The sequence below is a fragment of the Drosophila tropicalis genome, unplaced genomic scaffold (assembly GCF_018151085.1).
Source record: "Drosophila tropicalis isolate 14030-0801.00 unplaced genomic scaffold, ASM1815108v1 contig_878, whole genome shotgun sequence".
Classification (NCBI taxonomy): domain Eukaryota; kingdom Metazoa; phylum Arthropoda; class Insecta; order Diptera; family Drosophilidae; genus Drosophila; species Drosophila tropicalis.
In genome coordinates, this window is record NW_027173374.1 from 17,503,162 (window position 1) to 17,527,901 (window position 24,740).

The window sequence follows — 24,740 nt, forward strand, 5'->3', positions numbered from 1 at the left end:
CAAATTTTTCTAATTTGCACTCAATCAATAGATAACTGAATTTGTCTGTTCTGTACTTATTGAGTTATTATAAGGTGTCCTCAAGTCGGTGTTGCTTAAATGAAAAGAAGGTTTGTGCATGTTTGTATCACTTTATTTTGTATTTTTCTTTCGCTTTTGTTTTTTCTATTTATGAATGGTATAGCGCCATTGTCTGGTTTATTTTCCAAAAACTTTTTCTATAGGTCTAATGGATTAATCGTCGTCGTTTCTGTCAAAAGATTATCATAAATTGGTTATTCGCTTTCGTGCTTACATATTGCATATTTACATATGTTAACATATTGCATATATGTACTCAGTACGATTTGTCTACGTTGTATATAGTTTTTATGCGTTTTGTGTATCTTGATTTGAGGCTTTCTTTTCAAATTGCTTGACATTACCTTTATTTTGAGTGCGTGGTTTCTTATTTCTCGATAATTATTGAACAATAAAATACTAAACTGGCCAAACTATTTTTTGTTGTCTTCTAAACTTATACATAATAGCTTTAATAATGTGTTCTTAATATGATTTATGCTTTTCTCTTGTAACAACTAACAAGCATTTTTTTGCATTATTTTTCGGTTCTTCCTTATTTTATCGCATTTTGTTGCAGGCAACGCGTTTTGCTTAAATGTTATTTAACAATGAATATTATTTTTATTGTAATGTTTTCTCATTTTTATGGTTAGCTTTACTGCGTCTTACATATTTTTTTTCCAAAAAAATTAACAGCCATTTTGACGAATCTGTAAATTTCAAAATCATAAGTACAAAATTTGATAACGAAATGCATACGTTTTGTACAATTGTACTATGTATGTATTGTATTTTTAATTTTATGTGGCATAAAAATTACTATAAATTTGTTTTCTTAGATACATGCGTTATATTTTGAACCTTCCTGTTTATTTGTATGAAAATTAAAAGCCAATAATTAGTTATAACAGAAACATGTATGTATATGTGCGGCCATTATGGTTCGAAGTAAACAGTAGTTGCTTTAACAACCTCATATTTAAATGACTAAATTCTCTGACATCGTTTGCTCAACTATTAATGAACTAAGATTATTGGATTAAGTGGTTAAAACTTAAACTTGTGATGCCACGTATCGTTTTCAAGAAGGCTAAGAAAGGAATAGTCCTTGATGCCACCTGAAATGCGTACGGCCTTGATACACTGTCTTATCTAAACGTAAGCTTACTAATTTACCTGATATAACTAACTAGTGATAAAAATGAGCTAAATGTACTTTAAAATCAAAAACTTTCAACGATTAATAGGTTAAAAAACCTTTAAGTTTGTGATATTGCTTGGGTATCTAAAGAAGTAAGCAAGTCGATGCGTCGACTTCGTTATACCATGCACCAAGTGAAACACCAATTTGAAATTTATAATATCAAATGTCCATATCAAATTTAATTAAATTGTCCAACTCTACAATATTTCTAGTCCGATTTTAGTAAAATTTGGTATTCAGATAGTTATTCTTAATTCGGGTGTTAGAAATGTGCAGGAGGCAATGGTTTATTTGCGCGCATACTGAACGAATCTACGAACCAAATTTTAATGACTTTTGCTTTTTGAGTCTCAAAAAAAAATCAAATTAAATGATCTTCGTGCGCATTCGTGTAGTGTCTTAAACAAAAATTCGCACTTTAGCTTTTGCTGACTTTAAAACCAGCGTTCATACGGACGGACGTACAGACTGACGGTCATGGGTAGATCGAGTTGGTTGTTAATGCTGATTAATGGGATCCGAAAAGCTTCATACTGCTTGTCATATAGTATATTTTGGCGAATCTAATATAACAATTCACACTGCGGTTGCATGGTATAAACATGTTAAGGCCTGATCACGATATTACAAGTAAGCAAAGTACAGCATTAACGTGTCTTATTTGGTATAAAGCCACAATCCTACAAATTGCTCTTTACTGCTTACTTTGATCAATAAATATTTGTTGTAATACTGGTATTATTATCGCTATTGCACATTCTAATCCTTATTGTAATTTACTTAAAATAAATTCTTAAACCGAGACCATCCAATCTTTGTGTGGAGTTGGCAGTTTTCGCCCAGTTTTTTAATAATGGGAGTACTTATGTAGTCTGTATAATACTTTGTGTATATACACATTATAATTTATATTTATGTTGCTGTAAAATTTTATATTATAATAGGTAGTTAAGTATACTCTTGTAGATGACTAATTTTTGTTTTGTATTTGGTTTATTACTTGTGTCTAAGTCATTAGCTTGGCATAGTTTTTGAAATCTTTATGTACAAAGTCAGCCTTGATTGCTTTTTTTTTTTGAGTTCAGTTGAGTAGAGTAAATGTTAAGAAATAGTCATAGTATGATAAGTGAAGTTCGAAAAGATCCATCTGACTGATAGGAAGAGAAAGGCTGATCCGTCGTATTGTTTCCCTAACTAATAAGCTACTTCGTAACAGTAATTTTTTGTTTTACCTTATTTTTAGGGTACTGAGTGTAACCCGGTGAGAATGGCTTTTTACCAATGTCTTTTCTAAAACTTCGCATATTGAATGATATCCTGTTATTATTATTTTTTTTAAACTAAACCTATATCTAGCTTTAACACAATCGTTATCCGTTCTTTTTGTGCGCTTAATCATCTTTTTAATTTTGACAATTTGTTATATCTGTTCAATATTAATATCAATATTATTCAACTTGCTTTCCCAATTTTTTGTTTTTTCCAATCTAAGGCTTGATGCTACAATTTGTTAAGCTTGTCAATTCAAAACATCTTATTTATCTAACGAAAATTTATTGATACTCCCAAAAGAGAATTCAAATATGTGTCGGAAAGTAGACTCTCATTATCCTTTTGCTACGACTTGGAGTTACGGACTGAATGGTCATATGAAAAATTAAAATATTCGAGTCGATTCACCGATAATATCTTTATCTGATTCTTAATTGATTTTCCACCAACTCATTCAACTTTGATGTTAGTTAAAATTACGTATAGTCATTTTTTTTTTTTTTTGACTTTTCCATTAACTTTACTTTTAAGCGACTATTTTATGCGTGTGTTTCATCCTATTATTTAATTCTTGAAATGATCACAACGTTAAAGGATGTTAAATATTTATTCTATACTTCGTTTGGCATATACATGCATATATCGCTGTATATATCGCAAACAAATATTGTTTAGTACTAATACAATTTGTTTTTCTTGTCGTTAATAACAAGGTCTAAGTATTGTAAATTATGGTGGGATTAATTACCAATGTACGTTCCATTAAAAAAAATTAAACATTTATAAATTTTATAAGTTACTTGCCGGGGTTTGTCCCAAAACAAGATAATTTTTTGAAAAACGAAACTCGTGAGATAACTTAACGATCATCAAATAAGTCTCTGAAGCACTAATTTACTCAATAAATGGTATTATTTACTTCTTCAGATGCAGCATTTTGCAAAAAACTAACCTTTTAGGTTTGCGTCTTTTTAAGTAGTAGCAATTGAAAGAAATTGTCCTATCGCAATATTGGAGAGTTGTGCAAAAGTTGTAAACGACGCCATTTAAGTGATAAGGCTGGTAGTAATTAGGGGATATTAAGAGATAAAGAAATTGAGATCAAAATCAAAAAGCGTCCTTAAAGCAACAAAAACTAAAGTTAATGGCTATAAAGAGGACAATGGGTAGAAGGGGAAAAGATATACGCTAAATTATGCATCAGCCCAAGTTGCACTTGGCAAAAAGGAAATAACCAAAAGCACAGAACGGTGGAAGACCCAAAGATTCCCTCGGGTTGTTTTTACGCACTAGATCAAAACATTTGCTTAAAAAACTTATGCAACAGTTGCTAAAGTATTGTACAGCGTCCCTTATTCCTAGTTGATTGTGAGTACTCAGTGCCAACCAAACCACTTCCAACAACGCCACCGGCTCTGGGTCCAACAGTTGTGACACTAATGCCGCTGTTAGTGCACCCCATCAGCTCACGAAAAACGTCTCCGATTTTATAGTTGTATCTACGAATTTAATGTAAATGGTAAAAGTACTGAATTAGACTGTAGTCATATAAATACATCCGATTTACTTACTGCGCCGAACATTCGACATAGCCACAGCGCCAGTGTTTGCGGACCAGTGTGGAGATATCCTTGAGCTCCTAAAAAATTGGATAAAAATAGAAAAATTATAGTCCTAATTGCATTGCTCTTCAAATTACTAAAAACACTTTCTGTGTTGATGACCTTGGCACATGTTCATTGTTTTATTTATATGTTCACTAGTTCTGATAATATTTATGCTCACCTGCGAATTGGCCTGCGCCTCAGACACATTATCATATTTATTGCCAACCACAATTATGCTAAAATCACGATGACTGAAACTGTCCAAAATTTGATCTCTCATAGAGCGGCAGTACTGAAAAATTTAAAAATGTAAACGTTTGAGGTCTAAATCTGAGACAGAGACTTTTACATGTATTTTTGTCAACATTGCATATAATTGCATTTCTAAGTACCTGAAACGTTTCCAAATTGCCCATGTCATAGACTAGAACATAAGCGTGCACCGTTCGCAGCCCCAGCGGATGTCCATTATTCCATTCAGCAAAGTTATCAGCCGGAAATCGCTTCTGTTGACATTTACATGCCAATTGGTTGAGTATTTTGTAAGATTGTTTGTTTTCCAAAATTTGTTATTTGTGTACGTCAACATTTTTGGTAGAGTTGTATTTTCGTTACATTCGAAAGGCGCACACGAATATGAATAGCAAATTTGTGAAAGGGTAAGAAAACAGTTTATAATATATTTTCAATTGTTATTACAGGGCCAAAAAGTTTAAAAATATAATAAACATATTATATTGGGTGTGGAATTCTGTCGTTTGCAATAATAATGTTGCATTATTCTAACATATTCGATTCATACTATCTTTTATGGACAAAGCGTTAATAAGACGCCTGATTGGCTAGGCCTAAAACGCCAATGGCAATAGCCAGTAAGTAAACGGTCTAATTAAATTTACGCAGCAGCTTTTAAGGTGCAAACAAAAGTTAAGATATATTCAGAAAAAGCGGACAAATAGAGTGTGCGATAAAGAGAGGGACATAGAGAGAGAGCAAAAGAAGTTGCTAAAAGAGACAAGCTGAACCAGTAGATGCTGATAACCTCGTAAAGCGACCTTTTCACGGGCGCACAGTTATGCTTAGTTCAGTTCAGGTCCGGATTACGCAATTATAAACGTTTGATTTATACTTAAAATGCAAAAATCACGCAGATTTTATAATATAAGTATATAACATTTTTGGAGCAACGTTTTGTTTAAATCTACAAAGTTTACGTAAATTTCCAAACCTCCAATTTCCAGCCCTTAATTTGGCGCTCCTGTTTGGAGTTAAGAGTCGGCATTCCTTGGCGCCGTTGTGTCTATTTAGTGTTTGCTTGTTTGTATCTTATGCCATTTCAAATAAGTTGCTGGCTGTCTGCCAGCCCCGAACTCAGGATCCAGTTTGGTCTAAGTTGGCTGGATTTACGTTTTTGATTAAATTTAATTTAATTTGCGCTTTCCCTACTTCCGGTTTGGGATTGCCGTTTCTGTTTTCGTTAATTACCGCCTTTGTAAAGCAATTTTGGAATGGGTGAATCAGATCGTCAGCCGACAACAGAACAATTGACATCCCCTTTTAAGTCCAATGTTATCCATTTACTGCTGCTTTTTATTGCGTTCCTTGTTCCAATACATAAATCAGATTGGGTTTATATCACATTAGTTTTCACAGAAAATGAAGGTTTCCCAATCTCTGGGAACTGAATTTGTATTTTATCTTCGGCTCTAAGATCTCTAATGAAACGAATGTATAAGTAAACGACGAAAGCCACCTTTGATTTGTGCATCGTTACCGAGCGCATAAAATATGCTTATATTATTGTTTACAAATTTTGCATATTTCAGTCGGACGACATAGTATGTATAAGCACGATGTGTATATTCAGATTTTTATTAATTTCAATTGCCAAGAAATTGCTCGTATGTGGGTGTGCCTACGAAAGTGTGTACTACATTTGTATATAAGTAAATAGGTTTAGGTGCTCGTTGTTCCTTTTATTCGCCATTACTCGCATGAAAGCACAATTACTGCCACTCATAAAGTTTGGCCTGTGTATCCTGGGGCAGTTTATTGTGCTATAAAGCTTAAGGCCTCATAACCGAATCGCAAACATACGGAGTCCTTGAAGGCCTAAGGAACCTGCTGGGTAACAGCATCACCATCTCGAAGCATACCGCAAAACCACAATCTGAGAGCAACCAGACAACCAGCAAATATTGTCGGTCTATTCATAGACTAACTTAAAACCAAAGTAGTTTTAGTGGACAGACTCCTTGACTAACCTCTCAGTGCCAGATCCTTTCTTTTACCAAAATCAAACTAATTAAACTATCTTACCAATTTAGGCTTTGACATTACAGCAAAAGAATAAAATCTGGCGACTTTAATAGAAAACAGTCAGAACAAAATCAATGGCATATACATATGTATATGTAAATGAGCATATCGTTTTACCCATTTGGTAATGAGTTAAGCTGCCAAGAGAAAAAAAATATCACAAGCCAAAAACCAAAAAAAAAAAAAAAACAATTTGAATCGGAGCAAACAACGATACTGTCAATGGCTGGGACAGGATGGCAAAAGAGTTGAGAGGTGGACAAAAAGGCAGTTGCCAGTCGGGCAGTTAGCCAACGACATCCATTGTCATATTAACCCTGATTCCAATTCCCAGTTGACCACCTTTCAATGCTTTTCAACTTATTCATACACATTTTGGCGTAAATTTGTTTTCGAGTAAGGTTTTTTTGTTGTTCACGTTGTTGTATACGTTCTTTGGTTTTGTTGCTTTGATTGTGTTTCAGCCATTGTGTTGGCCAAATGCTCCTGCCATCCCGGGAGGCTGTACTGGTCTCCAAACGGAGAACAGCCTGTTTATTGTGCTAGATTTTTCATCGTCAAGTGCACAGCAAAAGTATAACGCGCAGTCAGAGTCCACCTAAATGGTTTTCACTTATGTACATACATACATACATAAGCGATGTTCATTTTCCCACAGAATTAAACTCCCATATATACAAGCAAAAATATTGTTCTATGTGTATTATTGTGCACTATTTCTGTGCATGCATTGACTTTTATATATGTTAATAAAGACAAGATGTTGTGCTTCGTGGAAATTAGCTATTATTATACCCTTGCAAAAAGGGTATATTAATTTTGGTCAGAAGTTTGCAACGCATAGAACGAAGCATCTCCGACCATACAAAGTATATATATTCTTGATCAGCACGACGAGACGAGTTCAACTAGCCATGTCCGTCCGTCCGTCCGTCCCTCCGTCCGTCCGTCCGTCCGTCTGGATCAACGCAAACTCCTCCTAGACCGTAAGAGCTACAGAGCTGAAATTTTGCACGTAGGCTTGTATATACTGCAGGCGTTGTATATCTCGGATTCAGCCTGATCGGACCACTATATCATATAGCTCCCATACAAACCCCAAATTCACGAACAGTGACTTTTCTCAATAACTTCGTTATTTTCTATGCTATTATCGTGAAACTTAATATTAGAGAGTTTACTACGCCTATAAGCGACTATGCCAAATTTGATCAAGATCAGGTGACTATATCATATAGCTCCCATAGGAACGATTGGTCGAAAACAGTGACTTTTGTAAATAACTTCGTTACTTTTAACGCGATTGCTTTTAAATTAAACATTTCTTAATTTAATATATATGTTAATGACTGTGCCGAATTTGATAAACATCGGGTGACAATATCATATAGCTCCCATAGGAACGATCGGTGGAAAACAGTGACTTTGATCAATATCTTCGTTATTTCCTATGATTGTAGGCCTTTCTTTCTCAAGCTTAAGCCTTTTTAGATAAAACGTTCTTCCACATTGATGGCTAATAGGTAAGGATAGAGTTACCAAAAAAGTTGCAAGGGTATACAAACTTTGACGCGGTCGAAGTTAGCCCCGGCCCTCTGGTTTTTTTTTAATCGGTCGCCATAGATAGAATTAATATACATACTTATGCGAGTTGGTGCATAAAACAATTTTATTTTAAAATTGAATCTCATGTATGTATGTATATATCTTTGGTTGTGGCAAGAAACAAAATGTTCTCTGTCGGCCCATTTTGCTTTGTGGTTGGTCTTGCTGTTCTGCCATAAATGTTGCCTATGGTAAACTGTTGCTTATGCGAAGCAGCGGGAAAATAAAAACCTTTTGCATGTAATGAAAATACTGCATTGGCAGCAGCTTGAGTCTAGACAGCACCATCAGGCGGTGAAACAGCAAAGAGATAGAAACAAAATCAGACTTCACCGTAGTCGCCATCTAAGGAATATTAATAAGAAGGCGGCAGGTGGTCCAAAGACTGCAGCTACTGTAGGTTGCCTGTTGTAATTTCGCATAAATTTATTTATGATTCTATAAAATATTATTGTGAACTTCAATAAACATTGTGTAAGTAAGTCAGTAAGTGAGTGAACCAAACAAGCAAGGGTATACGATAATGTTCAAAATTAGATATGGACAACTACATTTTTAGCTTAATAACGCGACAATAACTTACCTGGGGCGGAACGTCTAGTACCATTAGCTCACGTATGCAGGTATCGCAAACCAAACAGTTCTTGTAAATCTTTCGCCGAGTGGTTGTTTGATAAGAATTCGGAAAGTCATGGTAGAAAAATTGCTAAAGGAAACACGTAAAAGGCAAATAGAATATGAGAATTATTGTTAAAGGGTATGCCTATAAAAGTCTGCGAAGAATTAGCTTAGATTTTAACACACATATTAATATTTTTTTGTTCTTTTGTTTTGTATTTAAAATCTTGAAATAATTTATTTACTAAATGGAAATGTTCTTCCGGCATGCATATAAATTTCTTTTAATCACTTTTATGCTGATTGATAACTCATAGGGAATATTGTTTGATCTGGTATTTTAATTGATACAAATATTATTAATGGAATTGGTTCTTTTCCTATATTAAGTTCATAAAGTACATCAAGAGTCCTTAATTTTAACATACATAAGCCAAAGTAATTTTATTTAAGGTAACTCGGATAATGCAGTTCGCATTCACGATGGTTATACACGTACAAACTTTGTATAGCATAAGCCAAGAAAAACAATGACTGAAAAAATTAAAAAAGTTCCTCGTTTTTATACCCTTGCAAAAAGGGTATATTAATTTTGGTCAGAAGTGTGCAACGCATAGAACGAAGCATCTCCGACCATACAAAGTATATATATTCTTGATCAGCACGACGAGACGAGTTCAACTAGCCATGTCCGTCCGTCCGTCCGTCCGTCCGTCTGGATCAACGCAAACTCCTCCTAGACCGTAAGAGCTACAGAGCTGAAATTTTGCACGTAGGCTTGTATATACTGCAGGCGTTGTATATCTCGGATTCAGCCGGATCGGACCACTATATCATATAGCTCCCATACAAACCCCAAAGTCACGAACAGTGACTTTTCTCAATAACTTCGTTATTTTCTATGCTATTATCGTGAAACTTAATATTAGAGAGTTTACTACGCCTATAAGCGACTATGCCAAATTTGATCAAGATCGGGTGACTATATCATATAGCTCCCATACAAACGGCCAAGTCACGAACAGTGACTTTCTCAATAACTTCGTTATTTTCTGAGCTATTGTCGTGAAACTTAATATTAGAGAGTTTACTACGCCTATAAGCGACTATGCCAAATTTGATCAAGATTGGGTGACTATATAATATAGCTCCCATACAAACGGCCAAGTCACGAACAGTGACTTTCTCAATACCTTCGTTATTTTCTGAGCTATTGTCGTGAAACTTAATATTAGAGAGTTTACTACGCCTATAAGCGACTATGCCAAATTTGATCAAGATCAGGTGACTATATCATATAGCTCCCATAGGAACGATTGGTCGAAAACAGTGACTTTTGTAAATAACTTCGTTACTTTTAACGCGATTGCATTTAAATTAAACATTTCTTAATTTAATATATATGTTAATGACTGTGCCGAATTTGATAAAGATCGGGTGACTATATCATATAGCTCCCATAGGAACGATCGGTGGAAAACAGTGACTTTGATCAATATCTTTGTTATTTCCTATGATTGTAGGCCTTTCTTTCTCAAGCTTAAGCCTTTTTAGATAAAACGTTCTTCCACATTGATGGCTAATATGTAAGGATAGAGTTACCAAAAAAGTTGCAAGGGTATACAAACTTTGACGCGGTCGAAGTTAGCCCCGGCCCTCTGGTTATTTATGTGGTAGATAATGTAGCGCGTTTAATGGCGCAGCAGGAGCAGCATAAAAAGGCTAAAGCTGGCCAGGGCATGACGACACTTGTTGGCTCCCAACGACCATCAATGTCATTTCTTATTCAATTACCAGTTCAATAAAAATAAATCTCAAAGAAATGAGTCGGGGCCTTTATTTAAAAAAGCCTTTATTTAATTTAATTTTAATATGACGTTCAGACTTTCAAGAAAAACACACTTCAAATGAATCTATAAATCTTTATTGGAATCTTTTTAAAGGTGCCAACGTTTCGAAACACACCAAATATTAATATTTAAAAGAAAAGGTGAGTTCATTGGAACTTGAAGTACAGTAGTTACATACACATTGAATTTTGCACGTTATCATTCGATTTTTTGATTTAAATGCCGCAACACCAGTTTGGTTGAACAATAGACCTATCAACTCTAAATGATGTTAACTATTACTATTAGCCAGCTATCACTTTAGGTACTTGAAGACATTCAAACACACATACGCACAAACGCTCACGCATAACACATACAAACCAGCGACAAGATTCTCAATGAGATGGCTCCTTTGACTGGCAAAACAAAGTGAAAAAGAAAGATAATAACAAGGCATCACTTTAAAATGCAATCAGGCGTTAAATATCCTTTGGCCTGTCACTCATTGGTCTCATGCATTGATACCCTCTGATGGCGTAAACATACACATACACAAACACACACACACAGGCGCAGACCCGAACACACACATACAAATGCAGACCCACTGCCAGTTTTCTGCCTTTTTCATGATGGCTTTTAGTTTTTTTTTTGTGTATCTCTCCCATTTCCTTTTTTCAAATTTATTTTATGCCTTTGCTGGCCTTGTCCTTTTTAGTTCTTTGACTCCCTGCGATGTTGTGGAAAATTACTTTGCCCCAGTCTTTTAAAATAACTGAAGGAAGCTTGCTAATAGACGTGCGGGCTACTTTCATTGATATTTCAATTTTAATACTTTTGAGTGTTGATTATGGTTTTCAAGGCTTTAAGTTTCGCTGGACTTAACGTCCGAGATAACTTTACAGTTTTGGAAAACAATGTTAAATATAAAGTCCAAATGTATTTTATCATTGGTAAATGGTTAAAAAAATAAACTACGACTTACAAACTGTAATGATTGCCATATACCTATGTTAATGTGTGAGCTGTCCGTCCAAGCAGAATTTGAAATGTTCCTTTTTGTGAGGTAATGAAAACCCTTTAATTACAACTGATTTTAGAATCATTCCGCAACTCAAGTCAACCTGGATTTTCCCATTTCCCAAAAGCATGACTATTTGATCCTTTTTTAAGCTTGAGCACAAATGGCCATTAAAGCACAAACAGACACGGGATCAAATTGATTTTCCAGTACTTAAAATGCCATAAAACTGCACAATTCTCAAACACAAATCTCCTACGTCTAATACGGCGTAGTGCCGTGGTTAGAAGAAACGGGGGTTAGGGACTGAACGGCTATTAAATTAATGCACCCACACTCCGTCACATATGCATTAAAAGCAGCTGTAAAATGCTCACACACTAAGGAATAATAAAGAGCAATGGAAAACCAAATGCAGGAACGTTGCAACCAAGCAACACGGCCAACTGCCGACTGCAGTTAATTGAATTTGCAGAGAGCCAAAGCGTAAATGTGGAAATCGAGCCAAAAGGAAAGGGAATTGGCGTCGAGTAGACTAAGTCTTACTCAGTATTGTAAACAAAAGGTGTATTTACTTAACCTACAACCTTCTTAAACCCACATATGAGGAATATAAACGCTAATCTCTAGTACGCCAAAAACCATTTATGTGTCATACTAAATAACTAAATTAGTCGCTTTTTACTTATTCAGATTTTTTCTGAATAAAACAAAAACACATGTGTTGCCGCTGTCGTTTCTATTCACTTTATGCTCGTTTCCATTCTCTGACTACAAAAGATATACCACAAAAGATACCGAAACGATTTGCTAAGCGAAGCCCAAATCAAATTAACGGCAGACCCACACTTTTACACGAATCCACATACAAATGCAATTAGAAATGGCAGCTGGGAGAAGAACAGCTGCTATGAGCTGTATTAAGTACGAAAGAGACATCTACCTGACTTTGTCGACTAGCCTATTAAAACTTTAACCTTCTAATAAAAGTTTTTAATTCGTTATTCCAACTTCGTTCTCTGTTTCACCCTTGGTCCTCTGTACTTGGCTATTAATAAGTAAATGGTAGAAAAGCGCGATAAATTTGTGCTACGTGTCATTAATGTGCATTCAGTGTTAATGTTAAATTTCACTATTGACATGAATAGTTTGTTTGAATGTATAAAGTAATTATCATAGTAATGAATTCATGTTGGAGCTTTAGATGATATACATACATACATAGTTGTCTAGTAAACAGTAAAAGTATTACAAACCTGTAATATGCTTGTTTTGCCAACGCCAGTAGCCCCCAAAAATGCGGCTTTAAGGGGGCCTTGCAGCCATGGCGGCTCCTCCAGAGTGATGCGCTATGCCGAAATGCACTTATTTTGTATATGAAGTTCCATTTCAATTGAAATCTTGGTTGTTGTTCCACTTGCTTTGATTCCTGCTCCTTTCGCTCCTGTTCCAACTCCGGATGCTTTTGCTGCTGTTTTTGTACTCGCTGCTTCTGTTGTTGTTTCAGTGCTAAATTTACTTGCTGTTGTTGTACTACTACCGACATAATCAACGTTTCGGGAACTATTGATTAATAGTTTTTTCGAGTTTGTTGGCGATATAGTACTACTCCACATTATATTGTTAGAATAGTTGCTTAGATTATTTGTATTATTATTGTTGTAATTATTGTTTTTACGATTTATTTGCTTTAACGACGCCAGCTTGACGGATTTTTTTTACTGTGGTACAGTAAAACCCATTAATGTTTAAGTTTCAACTTGACAAGGCAATCGAGGCAGGCCGCATAGTCAGCGCTCGCTATTAATGAGATAAGATATAAATATTTATATTTAATTACTAGGTAGCATATGAACTTTGTGATAAGAAATCGAAATGTATTTTACCAATATGCGACGGGCTATTCTGGCAAAAAAGACTCATTTATTTTACCAAAACGCACAATTTCTTGCGTTCTTATTTATGAAGGAAAATATATATAAAAAGCAAAGCGTGAAAAATTAGGCGATTTTTTTCTTAGTTGTTTTTAGGGCAACATGTAAATTACATTAAAGGCAGCGTAATTAGAAAAGTTTGTCATGAAATTGGATTTTATTAACAGAACAACGAGAATGATAATCGAAATGTTTTAAAAGCTTTTTTGCCTTTGCCACTTTCTCAAGTTCTTTATTTAAAAAATGTTGGGCTCTCTTTAATTAAATGTAACGAAAGCAATTATTTAACTCAATTTATTAGGCCGACATGATGTCAACAAATTCATCTATCATCTATTATCCAAATTTTCCTCTCGCCTTCATCCGCATTAGCGCTTTCAGCGCTCTTACATTACTTACATTGCGCAGGGCAAACTTAATAAATTTAATAACCGCAAAATATGCCGTGAGTCTGAGGGCCGATAAAAAGTCACACAGCCATAAAATGGCTGCCCTATTTATAGCGAACATCTAAGCTTTAGCCTTAACCTACTTACCCTCCACTCTCACTAAATATAGCATGCGTCATCGAAAGGACTACGACGCCTTCTCCTAAATAACAACTAGCTATATGTCTGCGTAGGTCTAATAACAGGATGCCAGCAGCAGCAAGACAACGTTGATTTGATTTCATATGATTGAAAGCGCCCGCAAATGGGCGTAGTCTTGTAACACCCACACACTCTGACACCAGCATATCTCCACCTTTATGTATAGACACACACAAACATTCTTATACACAAAAAGTTTCTGAGTCCCACTGCCGCCTTTACTGTAGTTGATAGGGGCGCAAATGGGTGGAGCAAAATCTTTTTGTTATTATTTGGCATATAAACAAGTCTGTCTGACGCCAAAATGCTGACATACTCATAAACTGAAGTAACGGTAAATAAGAGGAATTTATAAAAGATAGTAGCAGGAAAAAAAAATATTAAAAATAACGCATCATTGACTGGTTCCTAAGATTTAAATCAATGGGTGTTATTAAAATTGGCCACACTGTTTGTTATTGTTAAGCCATTACTTCAGTACCTTAAGACTTTCTAATTTTTGCAAAGTTTATATTTGTTTTGATACAAAGGGCCGGAGTATCAGAACGTATGTAGGTACAACAGGACTCTCAACTGATTGATTAGCTCTTCACAATATGAAGAGAAACAGCACATAAACAGATTTGCAAGTCACTTGTGTGGCTAGCTACTAGAGAGCGTGTGCCCAAATCCTGACAATTGAAAACCTTCCACATATTTTTGAACCACTTTAACAACTGTCTAATCTTTGGCAAGACGGTTTCAAATCATAGTAGAAGTCCGAGACAATTGTGATTCAGTTATTGTGTAAGACCTTTTTCTGTTGTCAATAATACCCATCTCCCCTTCTTCAACTTTTGTCATTTGTGCTCTCCATGTCGGCCACCAAATTTATGCCGACAGACTTAAGCAGTCCCTCAAAGTACGACCATTTCATGGCCTGTCTGTATGCTCTGTTTTTTCTATTGCGCTCTTTGTTTTTCGTCGTGCTGGCGCTACTTGTCCGTTGTGTGTGTTTGCTTTTACGTTTGAGTCGTGTATTTTTTATGCTACTTGACACTGAAATTTTATTGGTTTATTTATAAACTTTGCTACAATACTGACGGTCATAGTCCGATTCTATGGGAAAGTTCTTCAGTTTTCGTATTTAGTGGAATAAGGCAGGAGAATGAGAAAATAAATAAATTCAAAGCGAATATTAATATATGTGTTTATATATTATATATTTAAAACAAGGTTAACAAAACAATTAATGCTTTTGACTTTTCTACTCTTAACTAAATTGTAAATTTTGAAGATGGTGATAAAGCGTAACCAAACTGCTTAAGTGAAAGTAGATGTAAGGGCGACTAGCTCTGCAAAGTATGCTACACTTAGTGTCATTTGCATTTAAATCACGCTGCCATCCTGCGCTGTCTGCGTGCGAGCTTTATATAAGCTAATTTTTTTACGATAATATACGCTTAATAAACGTCAGTGCCAAAGCCACTGCTGATGCCTGTGGAGTCACGTTATAGTAGTCAGGCGTGAGCACGTGCTGTGACTATGCATGTGGCCACTGCTTGGGGATTATCTAAACCCAACACAATGGAATCAATGTCAACCAGCAATAAGAGCAATACCACCACCGGAAGTTTCTTCATAAATTCACATACGCATGCATATATGTAGACGTACCTATTTATGTATATAAAACTAACTACGGAAGAAGGTCTGTATTCAGCTGACTCAAAATGCATATTTATTGAGTTTCAAAAAAGTCAAGCTTGGTATGAGACTGATGAGTCAAGTCAACCAGTAACCAATTGGAAAATCTAGCCCGAATAGGAACAGTATACGAAATGGCACATGTGGTCAGACAGGTCAACATATCAGCAGAAAAATTTTGCACGTTGATGAGCCAGATTCATTTTGAACTCGTGACAAAAACACCTAAGTTACAAGTTGGGGACTAGGTCTCTAGCTGTCTCTTTTCTTTTCTTCTCTATTTTTTTGAGAATGGATATATGTAAGTGTGTGTGTGTGTGTTAGTGTTTCTCAGAACGTCATGCAGGAAGCACTACAGAACTTACAGTTGACATGAAGGACATCATTAGCACGAGTGTGTTTCTGGATTCGGAAATTACGCATATCCTTTTGAGAAATTGTTGTGGAAAATCAAATAACGAAGTGGCAAACAGCACTCCACTACGATAAAAGTTTGGCCAAAACATACTCACGCGGCTTCGTTTAGCAAAAATATAAAGAAAAAAAGAAAAAGAGAGGAACCTATAAGACATAGGGAGGGAATAAAGAACGCCCGCAGATCAGTCAGCTAAGAAACTCAAGCAGGCATTTCGCTAATGTCATCAAATGGTATGTCACTTATTTACAAGTCCAAAGCAACTCTTCACCCATTTAAAAGCAAGTACAGTATTATGCTGAAATACAGCTAGACCAACAGAAAAGGGAAAACAGAATAGCGAGAGTATAAGAAAAATAGCGCCTTAGTGATATTAGCGCATGCAAAATTAAATCATTAAAATGCAAGACAGATTCAATTTTTGCTTAAACTGTTTTGCGCACGAGTTGATCCCAACTCAGATATACTTACATACATACATACATACATATAAACCAACATAAATAAGTAAATACACACACGCGTACCCATCCCCACCCAAACCCACACACACATATATGTATGTATATATGTACCCCGCTTATGCTTGGGCCTAAGATATTTCAACGGATTTTCACAGCATCTTCAGAGGAAAGATAAAAACATATCGCAGCTGGAAATTTAAAACGTTTAAATGATGTAAAAATAAATGTGGGTATATGGTTAAGGGTAAAGTGAAGTACCGATGTTTAGGTTAAGAAACGGCAAGAAAAAAACTAGGTGACAAGACATTGGAACATCAAGAGTAAAAAATACAAATTTGCTACCTGTATATGCTTATATAAACATGAACAAGAGCGTAGATGATTATCTAATCATTGTTGCTAATTGAATTACTAGGTATCAAAGTCTTTCTATTCGTCCTTCTTAGTCTGTTTTCAATAGTTAATATATATTCTTGTTTTATAACTTATAGGCTTGTGCTTGAATTGTGTTGAATTTGATGCAAATCAACCCTCCTGTCTGTTTAAGCATCCGTTCAGGTTTCTGTTCCCAGGCTTTCGTTGTACGTTTGCCGTACTCATATGGCTACCAACCGTACACCAACCTAATCACCCAGTGTCTTTATGTACGGTACGTGTTTTAAAGTCGGCTGAAAAATTAAAGTCTTGTAACGCCTACAGAATTTAAAAATAGCAAACAAAAATTTCGGTCGGGGGAAGAGATTTTTTGCGATGAACGTGTTCAAATGGCCAAAACACTTTGAAATTATGTTCCTTGGTTCCTAGTTGTTGTTCGCTTGGCGTACGTGTCACAATTGGTAAATTGTTAAGAAAAAGGAGCGAAAATTAAATTAAATACTGAATATGTATTTAGCCAATGGGCATAATGGCATACTTAAATTTGGTGTAACTATAATGATCGTTCAAGCCTCCAGCTGCATTCATCCGCTTAGTTTGTATGCCAATTCTTATTTTCAGAATTGAAACCACCGTAGATCCCATGGTGTTGTACTTACAATGGAAATGATGTTCTGAAACTTTTTTGTTGGTTTGTATTGTCATCGTTCTAGACTCAACTTCCCCCACCATAATTTGTATGTCGTTTTTAACGACTTTTGTCTTTTGAAGAATGAATTTTTTCATTCTTTCTCACGGCTTTTTCTTTTTTTGTGTGTGTTTGTAACAGAGTCAGCGAATTTGTCCTCGCTTGTGATGATAATCAGGCCAGACTACCAGAGGCATATAAGAAAAGAAGCGTACTCCTGTAACGCATAGTCAGCATGATTAAAATTCTCATTATGACAAGAACAAAATAAGAGTAAGCAGAACATTTGCAAATCTAAGCAAGTCATATTGAACTAATTTGCATTTGAAGGGCGAGACTGAGAGTGTGAAAAGCCCAAAAGCCAAAAGGCCTGGCTCATTAAAATATTGCTTCATACATAAAAACATAAGCCACAAAGTAAACCCACACAATTACACCAAGAAGCTTGCAGTTTGCATTTGTTTGAGTGGCTGAGTTAGTCAATACCCTAGAGAGTGGGACAAAGAAAGTCTATAATTCACAGGTTATATTTTAATATATTATTTAATTTAATTATATTTTATTAAATATTGGCATTGGTATGCCTTTTGCATCACTCGCTCCATTACTGAGTTATAAGTATGACTGTGTGGCATCCCTTTCATCATTCCATCATTTGCTACTTTTACTTTTTCAATTACAATTATTTGGTTTTCCAACATTATTTGATTTTTTTTTTTTTAACTTTTTTTAACGTATTCAGTAAGATGAACATTTTCTAAAGAATTTTTTTACTTTTAAAACTTACAAAAAACTTCTTTAGGTTCATTTGTTGGCTAATATAACCCTTCTCTTATGGGTATGTACTTACCATTCATATCTCTACGTCATGGGTGGTGTGAATGTAACACTATGTATCACTATGTGAGCCTCATCAAGAAAAAAAAGGCATCCAATCTGCGGAGTATAAATTTTGGATATGCTATTGATTTGGCTTTACGGGTTTGAAATTCAAACTTTGAATTTTGTTTGGGAAAACTTCTAACAATAAGACCCATCAGAACACACACATTTGATCACATTAGTCTTGCAGTTACTCTCATCATTATTACACAAGATACATATATTTTTCAACTCAAAACGTAGAACGGAGAAAAAACCCAGAAAACTCCCTAAGGACATGGCAACTGCCAAAGACGATGAACATAGGCAGCAAGAAAACAACAGCTGTTGCTGTCGCTTGGCGCGTAAAAATTCGCGTAATCGTTTTCAACGACAACAGCAGCAGCAGCACCAGCAGCAGCATCGCCATCAGCACGCTCAGTTTCAGTATCACATGCAGCAGCCACCTCAATTACGTCCTCCAGCGGGTTCCAGGGCCCAAGCTGCCGCCGATACCAAATCTGACATAATTGTAGCTGGCAAGTATCGTCTACTAAGTCGCATTGGCCATGGATCTTTTGGAGAACTTTATCGGGCATGTGGCCTTCAATTTGGCGAAGAAGTAGCAGTAAAGTTGGAAAATGCATTGGTTAGTCATCCTTTGTTGCCTCGGGAAGCAAAGATTTATGGCTTACTAAGGGGCAGTTTGGGTTTTCCGCACATTAAGCACTATGGCACAGAGGGGGCTTTTAATGTTTTAGTCCTGGATCTTTTGGGACCTACTTTGGAAGATCTTTTGAATTTCTGTGCCCGGAAATTTAGTATGAAGACTACTTTAATGCTCGCTGATCAAATGTTGGCAAGGGTCGAGTACATCCACCTGAAATGTTTCATTCATCGCGACATTAAGCCCGATAATTTTCTCATGGGCCTGGGCAGACAGCGTGCACGAGTGTTTATGATCGACTTTGGTCTAGCAAAAAAGTTCTATAGTTCCCGGACAAAGCGACATATTGGCTACAGTGAAAATCACGATTTGGTTGGGACTGCTCGATATGCATCGGTTAGAGCCCATTATGCTGAACAGGGACGTAGGGATGATCTAGAATCTGTAGGATATTTATTACTGTATTTTCGCCGAGGACATTTACCATGGCAGGGTATTAAGGCCGAATCTAGACAACAGAAATACGAAAAAATCGCCGAAAAGAAATCCTCGATGACGTTGCATTCGCTCTGCGGCGGATTACCTATCGAGTTTCTCATGTATCTGAAATATTGTCGCAGTTTGCATTTTGCGGAACAACCGGACTACATGTATTTGAGGCAACTATTTAAAGTGCTGTTTCGTCGAAACTATTTCCATTATGATTTCCTGTTCGATTGGGTGGATTTAGAGAGGGAGGAATCCGAGAATATGAAAAAGCCACGTTGCTCTTGCCGTTATCATAAGCACCAGCACCGTGAACAGAAGCTTCGTGAAAGGAGCCAACTACAAGAACAGCAGGAAGCTCAAAGGAAAACTCAAACTGAGGACATTGAAGTCGAGCAGTAGCGACTTGCTAAACATTTACTGATCTTTCTTGTTATAATTAAGATGCGAAGACACACAAACATGCATACATACAAGCCTACATATTTTTATTTGTCATTATGCCATTCTTATTCTGTTGTCCTCTTCAAATTAATGGATCGCACACTTGGCAAATACAAAAGACTTGATATTGCAAATGCAAATATATTAACAAAAACCGCCTTTGAATGCACTAACAAAAGTAGAAAGGGAAAGTTTTTTTAAAAAGGCGAATCACGATTATTGGATTAGATTGGTAATCTGGATCTTACAGGCTTAAAATTTGTATTTTGTTGACCTGAAGCCCCGCTAAAACAAAGTTTTTGATTAACTTCAATAAGGTCGAAATCTAGACAAATTGTTGAATTTTAGTTTATGATGCTAATTTGCGATTGGATATGGCAAAGTCTAACTCTTAACCTACGAACTACTATGCTGAACTACATACATATGTTACAGCAGCCATGTGGTCCTTGCCAAAAAGTATGTTAATAAAAGGGTTAATTAGAAGACATGATAAGACGTGTTACAGATAGAAATAATTCATAGGATAACAAATGAGAACGTATGGCAAATGGACAGCGAATATCCTTTAGCTAAATGCCTTGTGTAAAACTTAGCCAAGACAAGGAAAGTCAAAGTAGTTGGCTTAGTCGCGCTGAAGTATAGGAAATGGTACACTCGGAGTACACCATCTTTACAACCTCAAAGCGATTTGGCCTGAACTATTCTTTAGAGGCTCATAAGAAGTCCATGAATGTATGTGTAAGGTTGTGAGTGTCTACTTGCAAAAATCTATAAATAACTTGGCAGGGACTGTGCACCGCCCAGTTTAACGCCCACTTCATTTAATTTTTTCTTGCTCATTTTATGCATGTTTGTTTGTACTTGCTTTAATGCCCTAGCAAAATGGAAATACTAATTTTAATGGTATTTTTATCTTTTTATAACATATACTATGTCAGCATGTCCAGCTCTTACCCGACCGTGCGTCTAAGTATTGCCAAAAGTAACGTACTTTTAAAATATTGCAGTCGGACATTTGATTTGGAATATTTGATTACAAGTGTCAACGTTTCAAGAATAGAGTTTTGACTAATAAGGGTATAGCCAAGTCGTCATATGACATTTTAGGGTGTTTTTTTATTTGTGTTTGGCTGAGGAAGGACATTTGCTCTGAAATCTCCAGCTCAAGAAGTTGCATGCATGCCTAATGGCACCCACACACATAGTATTGCGGATTTTTTTGTGGGATTTTCCGTTTTCCGGGTTTTAAAACATTTGCTTTACTTGGTGCATGAAAAAACAAAGTCGGCGAGACGACTTACTTCAATTTGTGTCTATATTTAATAACTTACACATTCCGTTTTACGTTTTACCTATTTTATTTTATCAGGACAGTTCGATCTTTTATTTGTTTTGTGCTTTTGTCCCCCTTTAGTCCGTTTTGCTTATAACTGCCTCAACATTATCTAAGTTCCTCATTTGGTATTTTCTCCCAAGTTTCTCATTTGTCATTTTCAGCGATTCTGTTTTTCCAGTTAACTTTGTTAGTTAACTGGTAGGGTAAACGGATATTACAAATTCCACTTTCAGAGCTCCGTTTTTGTAATGGTTTCTTAATTGTTAGGCGTTGTCCAAAGGCAATTATTTGGGCTTCTTCAATGAAGAAAAATATTTCACCTATATTTTTATCTCCCTTTTCCGTTTTTGGGCGCTATTTTGAATTCGTAATTTACAACATTTCAAGCTTCTTGTCTTTCGAGGGCTAAATTTTGAATGGGAGGTAAAACATCTGCTGCTGTTGGTTCTCATGGCCAAACGAAATTTTACTTCGGCGTTGTTGAAGTGTTTACATTATTAATGTCCTGGGAAAAACTGCCGCTGTGTGTGTGCGGTTTAACATTTAGCTAATGCTTAGTTGGATAAAAAAAACAAAAGAGAAGAGAAGGCTCCCAGAAAACATTGAGAAAATCCTATCCAAAGCAAAGGGTTGACGTGTCTCTAATCGGTTATGCACGGGAAGTGGATTTCTAATTGCGTGGGAAACAAAGTAGACTAAATGCTTGACTACATGTTTTTTGCTGCGCTGACTACTTAAATGCTCTGTAATGAAAAACAACATTTGCGATCTAACAGCGATTTAGAATAATATTTGAAGCTTTTAAGATACTTTCTCAAATAGTAATCGAGTTTATTTCAAATTTCTGTCTTATAAAGTACTAAAGTTCTTTTTACCCTTTTTTTGTTTTCTACTTTTTAGATAGACTAGTCTTCGCATATTCTGTTTCTCTTGTTAACAAAATTAAAGTTTACAGAGGGAATTGTGAATTAAGAGAATTGGTTACATTGCTCCTTGCAATTGCAGACATTCAGGCAAACTCAAAGCATGCCCAGTACAGGAAATCGGTATAGGCATTTGATAACAAGAAAACAAGATAAAAGAATATGCGAAATCTGACTATCCACAAAGGTTTGGTAATTTAGACAACTTTTTCTGTCATCAATTCGTTGAAGTTAATCAATAAATAAATCTGTTTTTAACTCATTAGAAGCTTAAATGAACAGTTGTATAGCTTTAGAATATGGCCCCTCTCTTTTGGTTTTATGGTGTTGAGTGCTACTGTTAGTGGGTGAAATTTTTCGTTTGTTTCACATTTAAGGCTAAGAAAAATGTGATTTTCATTGTTAATGGTGACAGTCCTATTGGACAAGCAGTGATGGGTTAGATTGCTTGCTGCTGTTGCTGCTGCTGATGATGATGATAACTTATGTAACTAACGCTGCATAATTCGAACCCACACAGACACATATACATACATATTTATTTAACTATTGAGTATGCGTGTAGGATGTGTGTGTGTGCTTGTGGGTGTGAGTGTGCTTATAAGTGATTTGGCACATTTTTCTATTAGTCAGACTTTGGTATTTCTGTGCTTCTGATAATTCTTTTGCCGCTAACAAGGAGCAGCCATACCACTGGAGACATGGACATTTGTCGTTGTCATCAACACACACTTACATACATATGTACATACGCATACACGAATAAATGTTGAGAGAGTGAGAGAGAGACGTGCAGACTTGCCTCAACATGGACACACACACACACACACAATCAAACAAACTATATTTCTATTTCGTTTCACATTGCTTGCATTGTTGCTGTTGACACTGTTTAGAATTGTCCCGGTTCGATTTAGGTTTCGTTTCGATTCCGTTTCGGTTCGTTTCAAATTTGTATTAGACGTGTTTTAAATATTTTGCCGGATGCTGTTCATGTCACTTCGGTGGACCATTTTTGACTGTCTTCAAATCGATGTGGTTTGACAGCAGCGAGATCCTTATACATGTTTAACCAGCTGCTGCTGCTGCTGCTCTCGCTTAGAAAAATCCTTGCCAACTTACTGAGAGAGACAATGAGAGACAAATGAGAGTGATGGAGAAAATGAAAATGTGACCATTGAGAGGTCCTTTATGTTTGTTTTTTTTATTTAACAGTGCGATGTGCAAAGTGGAGTTGCCACGTTGCACAATAAAGTCAATAATGTTTAGTATCAAGGATTCAAAACTCGAACAATCATAAATTCTGATTTTCCATTTATAGAAATATTTGATTAATATTTTTTTTTTTTTATATTATTGTCTAAAAATTAGTAGTCATTTACTTGGTAACTCTGTTAATACATATATTGCTCTTATATTCATTCTGCCTTTAACTGGAGCATGCGCAATTTTCTATTCCCCGTGTTGCTATTTAAATTTCGAATTTCGAGCTTAGCTTAGAAAGAGGAAGGTGTTATACTAAACAGAACATTTGCACAGTGTTCGACAAATGTATGTGTATATATCAAACCACAAGACCAAAACGCGTTTAGTTGCCGTGCTGACAACTTTGTGGCGAGCAAGAAACAAACTCCCACAGTATACAGAGAGAGAGAGAGATATAGTAAGGGGGGGTAAAAGTGACAATGTGTGTGTTGTCATGAAAGGAATATTTTGTATAGGTGGGCAAAAACAAGTTAGAGAAAGATACCATGCGAATGCACGGACTTCTTTGTTAAGAATTTTGGCCAAGCTAAAAGCATTGACCTGCTTACATATCTATACGCACATACATGTTAGGCAACAAAAAAATACAAAATGGCTTATAAATCTAATGTTAACTTTTGACACTGTCTTGGCATGACTCGTAGCTGGAGCCGTTTTCTTTCTTCTTTCTACACACACTGAAACAATTTATATGGCTCTTCCTGCTTGCTGCTTGCTTGTCTGCCATTTTTAGGAATCTTTTACGGGTGGGAAATAAATATTAATAAATTTTCATACGCCTGTTCTAAGGGATTCTAAGAAGCATGTCAACATTTGTTTTCCTATCCACAAACACCGACTTGTGCTGCTATGTATGGCTCATCTAAAATTTTTAACTTTGCCGCCTTTTTGTTTGTCACCTAACAGATTTTTCTTTTATTTGTTGTTTCTATTGATTTCCATTTTTTTGTGGGCCACTTATGCATACATATCTCGATATGTGAGTTGGTGTATGTGCATAAATACGCTCAGATTTCGTAACTTATGAGCAATTTGATGGATTTCGCAAATTATTATACCCT

At 35.8% G+C, this 24,740-nt stretch overlaps 2 protein-coding genes across 2 annotated transcripts; one reads left to right on the top strand and one right to left on the bottom strand.

Annotated features, from left to right (window-relative positions):
* Positions 1-111: 111 nt before the first annotated feature.
* LOC137585158 (ras-like protein family member 10B) lies at positions 112-23,422 on the bottom strand. Its single transcript, XM_068300817.1, is given in 8 exon segments — positions 112-4,038; positions 4,111-4,178; positions 4,325-4,438; positions 4,539-4,652; positions 8,654-8,776; positions 12,798-13,341; positions 18,544-18,629; positions 23,216-23,422. Coding segments are annotated over 6 exon segments (948 nt in total). The 5' UTR covers positions 13,158-13,341; positions 18,544-18,629; positions 23,216-23,422; the 3' UTR covers positions 112-3,869.
* LOC137585157 (casein kinase I) lies at positions 18,751-20,305 on the top strand. The gene has a single exon (XM_068300816.1). It carries the CDS (start codon positions 18,853-18,855, stop codon positions 20,107-20,109), a length of 1,257 nt encoding a protein of 418 aa, XP_068156917.1. The 5' UTR covers positions 18,751-18,852; the 3' UTR covers positions 20,110-20,305.
* Positions 23,423-24,740: the final 1,318 nt, after the last annotated feature.

What these genes read in the sequence shown, in the direction of transcription:
- LOC137585157 (XM_068300816.1), top strand. Translation starts at nt 18,853, where the DNA reads ATGGCAACTGCCAAAGACGATGAACATAGGCAGCAAGAAAACAACAGC.